Source organism: Phocoena phocoena, chromosome 7 (genome assembly GCF_963924675.1).
Source record: "Phocoena phocoena chromosome 7, mPhoPho1.1, whole genome shotgun sequence".
NCBI classification, from domain to species: Eukaryota; Metazoa; Chordata; class Mammalia; order Artiodactyla; family Phocoenidae; genus Phocoena; species Phocoena phocoena.
The window spans coordinates 33,891,939-33,906,154 of NC_089225.1; the positions used below are offsets into that span (position 1 = coordinate 33,891,939).

The 14,216-nt window shown below is 44.5% G+C and overlaps 1 protein-coding gene across 1 annotated transcript in view; it reads left to right on the forward strand.

Annotated features, from left to right (window-relative positions):
- Positions 1–14,216, forward strand: part of KIF5C (kinesin family member 5C) — a 147,026-nt gene that overhangs the window by 73,919 nt on the left and 58,891 nt on the right. Inside the window, 6 exon segments of the mRNA XM_065881158.1 lie at positions 1,564–1,612; positions 1,880–1,935; positions 2,828–2,915; positions 7,286–7,410; positions 10,047–10,151; positions 10,523–10,671. Of these exon segments, the coding sequence (XP_065737230.1) occupies positions 1,564–1,612; positions 1,880–1,935; positions 2,828–2,915; positions 7,286–7,410; positions 10,047–10,151; positions 10,523–10,671 (572 nt within the window).

Consider the following 14,216-nt stretch of genomic DNA (forward strand, 5'->3'; position numbering starts at 1 on the left):
GGGCTGTTTGACAGACATTCAAGCAGGCAGAGGTTGTTAGGGAGAGGATGCTCAGCTACAGATTCCAGCGTTTGAAGCCAGGACCCCAGATCTCAGAGAAACGAGGCATCAGGAGGTTCCAGCCTGAGACACGGACAAAAGATAATGAACCAGGGCTGAGCTGGGTTGGGACTAGTGCTGGGTTAGGGAGTTTTCACTTTCCCCTGCCTCGAGGCAGGACCGGTCCAGAGCTGGGCTATAGGGGTGAGATTTCACAGGTAGAGTTACATCCCAACTTTACAACTACTTTTCAACTTTTAAAACACCTTTTTGGCTCAGTCCTCTGTTTAGATTTCAAGAAAAAAACCCCATGAACTTGAGGGAGAGGACAGTTGATCTGGTCTGCCGATGGCAAGTGTAGACAGTACAGAATCCTAGAGAGAAGTTTTGATATCATCCCGTCGAATGGCTTCATTTGACAGATGGGAACACTGAGGTCTAGGGTCTTGGTTACTTGTGAATTAAATCTCCAAGATCACGTATCCAGTTAAAGTTGTTCTCAGATATCAAAATTCGCCTAAGAATCACCTGGGGAGTTTAGGAGTGGATTCCTGAATCCTGTTCTTGGAGATTCTGATTCAGGATTGCAGTAGGGTTCAGGGCAGTTTAAACAGACGCCGTGGGAGATGCTGATATAGGCAGTGCTGGGACTGAAGTTTGAGAATAGCTCATTGGAAGGCGTCCTTTCCCCTCACAGGCTCGTTGTGTTTCATTAAATTGCACTTTGCTCAGATCCTTCCTGGGCTCCCCAAAGCTGGCCACTATCACCAGCTCTCTCCCTGCTACTCTTCTGTAGTTCCAAGCAAACTGCCCTTATCCCCCTCCCCACCTTCTTCATGTGAATGTTTGGAACATGCTCCCTCCCTGGTCTGAAGAGGCTGTTAATGTCATGCCTGAGGTGAGGTCTACTGATTTTTTTTTTTTTTTGCGGTACGCGGGCCTCTCTCACTGTTGTGGCCTCTCCCGTTGCGGAGCACAGGCTCCGGACGCGCAAGCTCAGCGGCCATGGCTCACGGGCCCAGCCGCTCCGTGGCATGTGGGATCTTCCCGGACCGGGGCACGAACCCGTGTTCCCTGCGTCGGCAGGCGGACTCTCAACCACTGCGCCACCAGGGAAGCCCAGGTCTACTGATTTTTGACAGTTACTTGCAAAGGACATGTTCTGTTCTAGCTGTTGTCATACCTAGAAGTTTGCTTGGTGCTCATCTAAGGTGAAAAGGTAGAGTCCTCCTATAAGGCTGTCTAGCACAGGATGTAAATAACACCTGGCCGGAAGTGAAGGGAACTCTGATGTGGGGATGGAGAGTGGCCCATTGAGCAGGGACTTGTAGAGCTAGCTGACAAGCAGGAAGCAGGAGGCCAGGGGAGTGGGCTGGGGCTCCGCCCTCTAGACTCTGAATCTTCACTTTGTAGAGCTCTTCTTACCCTTCGTGGCATAACAAAAAGCTTTTACGAGTTCTAATAATGATGTTTTTGAAATACAGGGTGGCATTTCTGTTTCAAAATCAATTTGTTTTTAATCAGGTTTCCTATTTTGAAATCTACCTGGACAAAATCAGGGACTTACTCGATGGTGAGTAACCCGAATTCTTGTATTTTGTTTGTTCTGTAACTGAAGTCCAGAAAGGTTGGCATGATGTACAGCACTTCTGCTTAAGGAATTTATAGAGATGTTCTATCGCCTTCAGGCTATCTGCTTATTCTCAGCCAAAGCTTTAACTTGAGTCATTGCAAAGTGATTAGATTTACCTATCTTCTGTAACAATTTCGATTTTTTCTCCAATACAGGGTCTTTAACTTTTGTTTTCTTCTTTGCATGTCATCATTATCATCTCTGTAGTATCCAAGACAAACTTGGCTGTTCATGAAGATAAAAACAGAGTCCCGTACGTAAAGGTATGAGGAAAACTTGATTGATGATGCAATTGATTTCCCTCCAATCACTGTCATAATTATTACGTGAGATGCCCAGAATATTACCTTATAAACTGCATATAGATATTTAATCATGTTCCTTATATTTAATATTCATCTGGTTAAAAAAACTGACTTTCCATTTCTTCAGTTGTTTCTATGTAAGTATATCACAGATGTCAAATCACATGAGGTAAGAACTGGAGAACTGAACATTATTCACATTTAAAGAGGTTTGGTACTGAGTACAATTGCTCATGCTTTGCACTTAGGAGAAGCCTGTCATAGCATTATGTCTACAACTTCAGTATCTAATTAAAGTTGGTGGCTAGATTGAAAGGCAAAGCAAGATTTCATCCATTTCTTTTTCCGTCATTTGTTTCCTTCTTTATTTTCTGTCTCCACTGCTGATGAGTATGGATATGTACCTAAAATCTGGCATTTATTTTGTGGTTTACTTCTGGGTTTCCTAGCGTTTGCTCGGACTTTTTTTTTTTTTTTTTGCGGAATGCGGGCCTCTCACTGTTGTGGCCTCTCCTGTTGCGGAGCACAGGCTCCGGACGCGCAGGCTCAGCGGCCATGGTTCACGGGCCCAGCCGCTCCGCGGCATGTGGGATCCTCCCGGACCGGGGCACGAACGCGTGTCCCCTGCGTCGGCAGGCAGACTCTCAAACAGTGCGCCACCAGGGAAGCCCCAGACTTCTTTTTAATGTACACTGCAAGCCCTAGGCGAGGAGGAAAAGTTGTTGGGTCGACAGTGCAGCCTTTCTCTGGATTGGCAGCTCTAGAAGAGAAGTGGGAAAATGTTTAGTTGTTTCAAAGTCATGTTGCTTTTCAGTTTTTCCATGACCAACCTGATCTGGCTGTCTTGCAGGGGTGCACCGAGCGGTTTGTGTCAAGCCCCGAGGAGGTCATGGACGTGATAGATGAAGGCAAAGCAAACCGCCACGTGGCTGTAACGAGTAAGCCTGGGGTGGTGTTTCCTCCCCTCTAACTTAGGACACAAACGTCTGCCTACCAACCAGGTTGGGTGGGGGTAATGAGGTCCAAATGGAATAATGAAGGGGAAGGCGGTTGTAAAGCAGTGACAGGCACTCAAAACACAGGGGTGTAAGCAGTACCAGCGGGCCTGGGCAGGTCCTGGGAAACAGCGCCTCCTGCTGTCCAGGGGCCTGTTGGAAATGTCGGGTGACACTCACTCTCTGGGCCCTGGTAACAGCCTAAGCCTGAACACTGGGGTAAACAACCAACCAACCAACTAAAGGGGGAAGAAAGTAAGCTTCTAAGTTCATTTATTTTAACTCTGTTATTGTTTAAAAAAAATCCAAACCAACAGATTCTATAGGCCAGTCATACGCATGGAAAGAAACCATGTTAGATTTCTGCCCTTTGTAAACAAGGAAAAGAAAGACATGGAGGAACGGGAGCTTGACTAAACTTTGTGATGCCTTGTTGGTAACAAACATAGTCAGGTCAGCTGGTTTACCTTGCGATGCCTTCCTCGGCCCGTCTCAGGGAAGCAGGTCACGTGGTGTTTAGAGCAGCAGAGTTTCCATGAAAAGATGGGGGCTGTCTGTCTTATTCAGATGAGGTGTGCACAGATGAGAGTGAGTTCATGTGAAGAGGACTTGAAAGAATGAAGGATTTCTAACTTTTTTTTAAAAATATTTATTTATTTGTCTGTGCCGGGTCTTAGTTGCGGCAGGTGAGATCTTTTAGTTGCGGCATGCAGGCTCTCAGTTGCGGCACGGCACGCAGGATCTAGTTCCCTGACCAGGGATCGAACCCAGGCCCCCTGCATTGGGAGCATGGAGTCTTAGCCACTGGACCACGAGGGAAGTCCCTGAAGGATTTCTAGCTTTGAAGAGAGAAAAATATCTGGGGAGGGCATATGGGCAATGCAGTGTTTCTGAACATATTCTTCATAATACCTTCAAGGTGCTGACATTAAGAAAGAGAGTCAGCTTGCTTTGTTTGATCTGAATGAGTAGACCACCCAGAATTGTTGAAGCTACACGGAGGCAGATTTTAACCTATCACAAGAAGAACTCTAGTCCTTAATGCTGCCCCAAGTAAAGCCTACCTGGAGAGGTAGTGAGTTCCCTGCATGGTGTAGAAGAGAGTCAAGCTTTGCTTGGTTGACTGGTGCTATGATCCTTTGGTCCAGAACTGTAATTCTCAACTGTTTCCCTACCCCCACAAATGTATCAGATGATATTCCTATACATGGCAAGTTTCATAGGTGAGCCTAGACCTGTATACAGTGTAGGTTAAACTCTACTTCTTTCTCTTCTGCTTATACGCATATAGGAAAGAATGTAAGACTGATATTCTTATACTAATAGCATCTCTCATTTGTAAAGAAGTTTTTCACTGTTTCTTAAGTTATTGTTAGTTATGAATTATTCATGATATACCTGACAGTCCATCTTGGCCCCCTGGTTCAGAACTGTTCATCCAGAACATTACTATTTTTCTTATCATTCTGGTAAGTTGTTTTTTATTTTGTTATATTATGCATAACATAAAAGTTACCATTTTAACCACTTTTAAGTGTACAATTTAGTGGCATTAACTATATTCACAATATTTGCAACCATCACCACTTCCTATTTCCAGAATTTTTTTCCCAGAATTTTTAATTATCCCAAAGTGAAACTCCATATCCATTGAATAATAACCCTCTATACTCCTTCCTCCCAACCTCTGGTAACCACCACCCTACTTCCTGTCTCAGTGAATTTGACAACTCTAGGTACTTCATATAAGTGGAATGATACAAGTTCTTTTGTGACGTGCATGTTTCACTCAGCATAATGTCCTCAAGATTCATCCATGTAGCATGTGTCAGAATTTCCTTCCTTTTTAAGGCTAAATAATGTTCCATTGTATGCACAGACCACATTTTGTTTTCCATTCATCCACAGATAGACATTGTGTTGCTCCTACCTTTTGGCTATTGTGAATGATGTTGCTATGAACATGGAGGTATTTATAAATATCTGTTCAATTTCCTGCTTTCAGTTCTTTTGGGTAAATACCCAGAAGTAGAATTGCTGGATCATACGGTAATTCTCCTTTTAATTTTTTAAGGAACATCCGTACTGTTTTCCATAGCAGGTGCACCATTTTATATTCCCACCAACAGTGTGCAAGACTTTTAATATCTCCATATCCTTGCCAACACTTCTTATTTTCTGTTTTTTTTTTTCTTTTCTTTTTAATCATCGTCCTAATGGGTGTGAAGTGCTATCTCATTGAGATTTTGATTTGCATTTCCCTAATGATTAGTGATCTTTAGCATTTTTTCATATGCTTATTGGCCATTTGTACATCTTCTTTGTAGAAGTGCTATTCAAGTCCTTGGGCCATGTTTTAAAAATTGGGTTGTTTGACTTTTTGCTGTTGTTTATTTGTAGTAGTTCTTTACATATTCTGGATCTCAATCCCTTATCTGATATATGATGTACAAATATTTTCTATTCTGGGGGTTACCTTTTCACTGTTGATAGTGTCCTTTCACACACAAAAGTTTTTATTTATTTATTTATTTTTTTTGTGGTACGCAGGCCTCTCAGTGTTGTGGCCTCTCCCGTTGCGGAGCACAGGCTCCGGATGTGCAGGCTCAGCCTGCCCAAAAGTTTTTAATTTTGATGAAGTTAAATTTATCTTTTTTGTTGCTGTTGTTGCTTGTGTTTTTTGGTGTCATATCCAAGAAATCATTGCCAAATCTCATGTCATGAACCTTTTCCCCTATGTTTTCTTCTAAGGTTTTATAGTTTTAGTTTTTACATTTAGGTCTTTGATCCTTTTTGAGTTAACTTTTGTATGTGACTTAAAGGAAGAGTCCAACTTCGTTTTTGCATGTGGATATCCAGTTTTCAGTTTGGTGAAGAGACTGTCCTTTCCCCATGGAATGGTCACTCTTGACACTCGTGTTGAAAATTATTTGACCATATTATGTGAGGGTTTATTTTTAGGCTGTCTATTTCATTGGTCTATATGTCTACCTTTATGACAATATCACACTGTTTTGATTACCATAGCTTTGTAGTAAGTTTTGAAATCAGCAAGTGTGAGACCTTCAACTCTGCTCTTTTTAAGGATTGTTTTGGCTATTCAGGGACCCTTGAGATTCATCTGAATTTTAGGATGGACTTTTCTGTTTCTGCAAAAAACATAATTGTGATTTTGATAGAGATGGCATTGAATCTGTTGGTAGTATGGATATCTTAATAATATTAAGTCTTTTAATCCAAGAACAAGGATTATCCTTCCATTTATTTGTGTATTCTTTAATTTTTTTTAGCAACATTTTATAGTTTTCAGTGTATGCCTCTCACTTCCTTGGTTAAGTTTATTCCTAAGTATCTTATTCTTTTTGTTCTAATTTTAAATGGAATTGTTTTCTTAATTTCCTTTTTGGATTGTTCATTATTGTTATATATAATGCAACTGATTTTTTTTTTTTTTTGCGGTACGTGGGCCTCTCACTGTTGTGGCCTCACCCATGGCGGAGCACAGGCTCTGGACGCGCAGGCTCAGCAGCCATGGCTCACGGGCCCAGCCGCTCCGCAGCATGTGGGATCTTCCCGGACTGGGGCACGAACCCGTGTCCCCTGCATCGGCAGGTGGACTCTCAACCACTGTGCCACCAGGGAAGCCCCTGGTTAGATAGTTTTGAGAAATAATTGCTAGTGGGGTTGAGTAAAACAGTCACTGGGGTCTCTGCCTGCCTGGTGAGCAAAGACCAGGGTCCAAGAAGATTTTTATTTTTGGTACTTGGTCCTAATGAAGCCTATTTCATCTTTGAGGCCTTCTATGTGCCTAGCATGGGTTATAGAAGAAATGTATGTCTTAATCCTTCCTTAAGAAAGTCATAATTCTTCCTTAAGAAAGCTTATGATATCACTGATAAGGCAAGGCTTACACACGTGAAGAAGATGGAATACATCAGGTACCAGTCAGAATGATAAAGGCTGAGGGACTTAAAATGAGGCAGGGGAAGAAGACTTGAGCTCTTCAAGGAGAGAGGTAGGCTGGATTGGCGTGTTGGAGGATAGCGGCTTCAGGCAGAGCTCGAGACTCTGTTGTCTTAAACCACTGACCACGATTTTTAGATTAATTTCTTTGCCACGTGAAAATATTTAAAATCTTTCATTTCTAGAGTGAGCGTTGTTTTGCAGGAGAAATGGTCTCAGGTAATTTTTTAAATTGAGTGGACTTACAAAAAATGGAGCTATTAGGCATGATTTGTTGTGTTTTTTATTGAGATGCTTGCTACCTAAATTTATATGTTCTTTGTAGACCAGTAAACTGTTTTCCTTTTCAGACATGAATGAACACAGCTCTAGAAGTCACAGTATCTTCCTGATTAATATTAAACAAGAGAATGTAGAGACTGAAAAAAAACTCAGTGGGAAGCTTTATCTAGTTGATTTGGCTGGGAGCGAAAAGGTAATTGGTTCTTTATTTGTATTATCCACAGTTTCCCCGTTATTTGCTTCAATGTGCAATGGGATAATTTGTATGTCTTTCTATTCCCTGGTTTTAAAGAGCTTTTAAAGTTTCCGATGTTGTGCTAAGATGTTATTAAATTTAACCTTCATTTCTCTGCTCTTTCTTTTCTGGTCCTGAAGTCCCCTATTCATGTCACAGGAGGTGTTTTGAATGCCAACCTGATTTATGCCTAATAGACCCTGATGATGACATGAGGCGAGTGTTGGTGTGAACTTAGCCTGGCAAAGGCAGCGGCACAAATGCTGGAGGGACGTGAACTTCTGAGAACAGGAAAGATCTCTGTGTTTTAACAGATTCAAATAGGCCAGGAAGGGGCTTTGACGCTGGAATGTGGCAGACCTGCCTCTGCAGGTTTGTTTGCTGATAGAAGATCTGGAAAGTGGGGCTCTCCCTGCCTTCCCGGCTTCTCTCTGCAGGAGGCGTGAACTGACCGTGTTCTATGTGGGCAGCCTCACTCCCTTCAGTCTACGGGGCCTGGAGCCAGTGTTTTAGTCACAAGCCCTGACCCTTCTCTGATTTTGTGAGGGTTTTCTTTTGGCATCTGTACCCTGTCCATGCTCTCCCAGGCACTGGCTGAGGCCATACTCCAGACCGAATAGGCTTCCCAGAAACTCCCCTCTGCCCTCCCAGCCTCACTTCCATAGCACCACCAGAGGCTCCTGCTGCCACACCCCGGCTGGGGGCACTGCCCACCTCGGACAACATCACAGAGGAAGTCTCTGTGCACAATACCATGTGGCCTCCCTCATCTCTGATGTTGTGCTAACTGTCCCCATCAGGGCCGGCCCTGAAGCTCAGTCAGTCTCCCAAACTGTGTCATTGATCCCCACTTATTGCTCCCACCGCTGAGTTGCTGGACGCCAGGTTATGGGCACTAACGTCCGTGTGAGTAATGGCTACTTGGATTGTCCTCCTGTCCGCGTTTGTACAGCCTTGAGCAGATCACACGTATCCTCCTAGTTGGCAGTCGAAAATCGAACTGGTCCAGGCTTGTAACTTTAAACAGATGCCCACCAGAACGGGAGTAGAGAGCAGCATTGCTCACTTCTAGACCGGCCATTAGCAACTAGCACCTGCTTTGCTGCCGCACCTGTTGTATGGGTCCAGACAAAGCTCCCAGTGACCCCTTCCCTCTTCCCAAGCTCGCCCCCTTTCCCTTTAGAGCACAGAGATGAGTACTTAAGGCCTAAATGCAGCTGAAAAGTGCTTAATGCAGGCAGTTGAGAGTGGAGGCCTGCACAGTGTCAGTGGTTATTACTTATGATATTTATGAGGCATTTTAAAGTTGTGGTCCTGCACGTCATTTCCTGTGCTAACATCTGTTTTCCTTGCTTTAGATGTGTCCACGTGAATGTAGCAGTGTGATCTAGTAGAAGAGAGCTCTGGGTCTTAGTCCTGTCTTTCTTAAATGGTGTTCTTCCCTTGGGTGGGCAATTTGACATCCCTGGAGCTCAAAATTTTCTTGTCTGTGAAAGGAAGGTGATTGTACTTGTCTCGCATATTTCATGGAGCTAAGATGCTCAAGTGTGAAAGCACCTTAAACAACACCTTGTGAATAGGCTATTACTATTAATACTTGTGACACAGCAGCTCTGTGATTTCTTCATCTGTAAGCAGGGGACCCACACATGATTTCCAGAGAAATCTTTGAATTTTTCTTTGGGAAAAAAATCTCCCCTTGGACATGCATTCATCTCTATCGTTGGAAGTTTCTCCTTTATACAGAATTGAGATCCATCTTCGCACAGTTTAAAATCATTTCCCTGCTTTTCTTTCTTTCTTCAGAGTGCAGCCGCTCCCCGCCGTGTCGTTTGTCCAGTCAGCAGAGCTATGAGTCATGTTGAGTTCCCTTTTTTCTAGCATCTGTGAACTGCTTTCTACCTAGAGCAAATGCTGTAAATAGGAAATTACCAGTAATAACACAGCCGAGGAGGAATGGTGCATGGTCCCTCTAACTGCAGAGGAAAAAAGACAAATTCACTATGTAACGTACATTTTCTTGCCTTACATGTCTTGTCGAGTATTTTTCCTTTTGGATGATTGTTCCTTTTTTTTTCTTGCTATGGGAATAAGTAGGGAAGGAGCAGAGAGTCCGGATAACCATCCCTACCACTTCTTGTCCTTTGCTTGAAGTTGGAGCTTGTAATCTACGTTTTCCCAATAGTGCATTCATTGTGGCTGGGACCGTGTTTTCTCTTAATGCTTCCTGGGCATGTAGACTGTGGTTCAGTCTCGCAGGACCCCAGCCTTTCTGTAGTGACAACACTTTTGGAGCCTGGTGTCCCTGGACAAATGTCCCCTGGGAAGCATCCGCAGCTCTACACTTGAGGCATCTCAGCTGTTCCCCCTAAAACCTAGTTGAGAGGAAAATGACAAGGAGAGAACAAATCCCCAGCCTCAGGTACAAGGGAAGGTTTTATCAGCGTGATTCTTACTTACCTTTATTTTCCCCTGCATTCCAGGAGGATTCACGTCAGTCCCTTCCTCCCCGCTTGCCCTCCTGTGAATTGGAATTTTCTCCTCTGTGCTTTTGCTGTCCTGTACAACTCACTGTTTTCTCTTCTCTCTGGTAGGTCAGCAAAACTGGTGCCGAGGGAGCTGTTCTCGACGAAGCTAAAAATATCAATAAGTCTTTGTCTGCTCTTGGAAACGTGATCTCTGCCTTGGCAGAAGGGACAGTAAGTGATCCTGTCCCCATCTATTCAATGATATTATGAGAAGTCACCTTTTGAGTTCGTGTACTCTCTTTGCCACACACCCCAGAGATTCATTTGTTTTTGTTCAGAAAGGGACAGGGGGAAATCCTGGCTGTGGATGCCCTGCTTGCTGGGAAATCTAGCCCATTAAAATGTGTGAATGGTGATGCTAATTTCGTATGACCCGGGTGGTCCCGGAATGGGCATTGTAAACTTTGGCAAGATCCAAAGACCAGGCAACAGGTTTTTCTTTCACATGTTTCTAAGCCCAGCTCCCATCACTAACTTGCTTGCCTCTGTATTTTCTCTTTGAATGGGCTGTAACAACCAATCTTTTTTCTTTTCCTAAACAGAAAACACACGTGCCATACCGGGACAGCAAGATGACTAGGATTCTTCAGGACTCTCTGGGTGGGAACTGTAGAACCACCATCGTTATTTGCTGTTCTCCCTCGGTATTCAATGAAGCTGAGACCAAGTCAACGCTAATGTTTGGACAAAGGTGGGCGTGGCCTCTCGTAACCTATGCTCTGAGCTGGGTCTTAGGTGTTAGGAGTGAGTGGCGAGGGGCTAGGGTCAGAGAGGGAACAGAGTGGGGAAGCAAGCAGCCTGTTAGTAAATTGCATCTAGCAGGTGACCTGTAAACTTGAGACATCATTTATTGAGGCCAAAGGAACAATTATGTTTTAAAATAATGGGTAGGAATATGCCTCTCAAAGGTATGATGCTGAAAAAAAGACAACTCAAGCTTATTATAGATGTGATTGTTGGTTATTCCGTGGAGTGTTACTTTTGTTCGTCACGCAGTTAAGTCTCTCAGGTTCACAGGATTTCAAGTGTATATAACTCGACTGGTAACTGCCAGTCCTGGTAGTATGATTAGCGGTTCCACTACTACCAGTAAGGACGTCAGTATTTGGGATCCATTGCAAATTTGCTTGATAGAATAACTGAAACTTAGGTGATTGTAGAGTAGTTGCATAAATATAAAAGGGTGGGGAGAAGAAATACTGATACTTACCCTGGGGGTAGGAGATGCAGCATGTATGCTGAGGAAAGGGCAGGGTGGCCACCCTCTTCTCACCTTCAGAAATGTCCGAAGGAGATTTCCTAGATGTCTGAGAATTTTACGAGGTAGGCAGCAAGGGCAGACAGTAATCCTACAACAGGGCTTCCCTGGTGGCGCAGTGGTTGAGAGTCCGCCTGCCGTTGCAGGGGACATGGGTTCGTGCCCCGGTCCGGGAAGATCCCACATGCCGCGGAGCGGCTGGGCCCGTGAGCCATGGCCGCTGAGCCTGCGCGTCCGGAGCCTGTGTTCCGCAACGGGAGAGGCCACGACAGTGAGAGGCCCGCGTACCGCAAAAAAAAAAAAAAAAAGTAATCCTACAACAACATTCATGGGTATGGATTAGTTCATTCCTTCCTTTCTTGATCTTCAGTCATGGTCTGTCAGTTCCAGGTTTTGAGCCCCATCCTCCCTGCATGGCTGCCTCAGGTGCTAGTTCCCAGAGTGCTGGGGTGCTGTGGCTTGGGGCCATCTGAGCATCTTCCATGCTCAATGGGCTGAGCCTGAACCTGAGGTTGGGAGTTGTGGATTCTACTGCTGTCATTCCCTTCAAACAACTGTGTGATCTTTAGACAAGTTACCAGTTCTCTGCGGGCTCCAGCTGCCTTATGCACGGAGCACTCCCTCTGCCTTCCTCCTGGGAGTGTGTTGTGTGGTTATGCCTGAGAAATCGTTTAAGATGCCTAGCGAAAGGCCAGATGGTGGTCGGCTTTCTGAATGGGAGATTGTTACGGCTTGTTTAAACTGCATTAAACCCCAGTCATTTCCTGAACCCTCAACAGAACATAGAATTACCAAGTCATGGCACCTGTGGGATGTCTAAATAAATAATAATTACACTGAATGGTTGTAGAACTAGTATATCTTTTAAATTGGATTTGGGTCCTTTACTTCCTCTCAGATCACTTCCTTGATTAGTACAATACTTAGGTCAATGGATTGCAGTAGGATAACACCTACTTTTTCTTAAGAGTCACAGAATACCTATAAACCTGTATCTGTTTATGGGAAACATAGAGTACTGTGGGGCTCATCCTGCCTGCCCCATCTCTCCTGGTTTCTTTTTTTGTTCGTTTTTTGTTTTTGCGGTACGCGGGCCTCTCACTGTTGTGGGCTCTCCCGTTGCGGAGCACAGGCTCCGGACGCGCAGGCTCAGCGGCCATGGCTCACGGGCCCAGCCGCTCCGCGGCATGTGGGATCTTCCCGGACCGGGACACGAACCCGTGTCCCCTGCATCGGCAGGCGGACCCTCAACCACTGCGCCACCAGGGAAGCCCACTAGCAGTTTTTTAAAGGAACTGGTGTGTGCCAGGCATGTCAAAATCCTCATAGAAATTCTATCAGGTAGGCATCTCTCCCCTTTGTGCAGAGGATGAAATTGAGGCTTTGGCTCCAAGCCATTAGGTCCTGCCCCTGAGACCACACAGCCAGTAAATATCTAAATGTGCAGGATGTTATAGGACCGAGACTATATCATTTGACCCACAGCCTCTTCCATGTGGGCTGCTTGATCAGGGACCTTGATGAGCACAGCCCTCTGGGGTCAGTTACTCCAGCTTTGAAGCTAAGCTCTGCTTCTCACCCATTTTTTTCTCTCATTTCCTTCTCTTGGAGCCTGAATCTCCTTGCCTATATGAAGAAATATAATAACACCTACTTCTGATAATTATTGGGAGGATTAAATGAGTTGCTTCAGTTTTTACGTAGCACAAGGGCTGGCACAGAATAAGGTGTCCAGTGATTGCAAGTCCCCCCTTTCCTCCATCTTTCAACAGGCTTGGGAAAGTCATGGTCATGTATGGGACTGGACTGAACATGACATAATGTACAAGGATATGGGTGTAATATGAGGATCAGGACTGAATGAAGTAGGAGTAGAATTAAATTTCTGGAGTGAATGATTAAAGAAATCCTGCTGAAGAAGACTTAAATAGACATTTCTCCAAAGAAGATACACAGATGGCCAACAAACACATGAAAGGATGCTCAACATCACTAATCATTAGAGAAATGCAAATCAAAACTACAATGAGGTATCACCTCACACCAGTCAGAATGGCCATCATCAAATAATCTATAAACAATAAATGCTAGAGAGGGTGTGGAGAAAGGGAACCCTTTTGCACTGTTGGTGGTAATGTAAACTGATACAGCCATTATGGAGAACAGATTCCTTAAAAAACTAAAAATAGAACTACCATACAACCCAGCAATCCCACTACTGGGCATATACCCTGAGAAAACCATAATTCAAAAAGAGTCACGTACTACAATGTTCACTGCAGCTCTATTTACAATAGCCAGGACATGGAAGCAACCTAAGCGTCCATCGACAGATGAATGGATCAAAAAGATGTGGCACAGGGCTTCCCTAGTGGCGCAGTGGTTGAGAGTCCGCCTGCCGATGCAGGGGACATGGGTTCGTGCCCCGGTTCGGGAAGACCCCACATGCTGTGGGGTGGCTAGGTCCGTGAGCCATGGCCGCTGAGCCTGCACGTTCGGAGCCTGTGCTCCGCAACGGGAGAGGCCACAGCAGTGAGAGGCCTGCGTACCGCAACAAAAAAAAAAAAGAAAGAAAAAAGATGTGACACATATATACAATAAAAGAAACTAAACTGAGTTATTTGTAGTGAGGTGGATGGACCTAGAGACTGTCATACAGACTGAAGTAAGTCAGAAAGAGAAAAATAAATACCGTATTTATGGAATCTATATATAGATATATGGAATCTAAGAAAAAAGAGAAAAGGTTCTGAAGAACCTAGGGGCACGACAGGAATAAAGACGCAGGCGTAGAGAATGGACTTGAGGACACAGGGAGGGGGAAGGGTAAGCTGGGACGAAGTGAGAGAGTAGCATTGACATATATACACTACCAAATGTAAAATAGATAGCTAGTGGGAAGCAGCCGCGTAGCACAGGGAGATTAGCTCGGTGCTTTGTGACCACCTAGAGGGGTGGGATAGGGAGGGTGGGAGGGA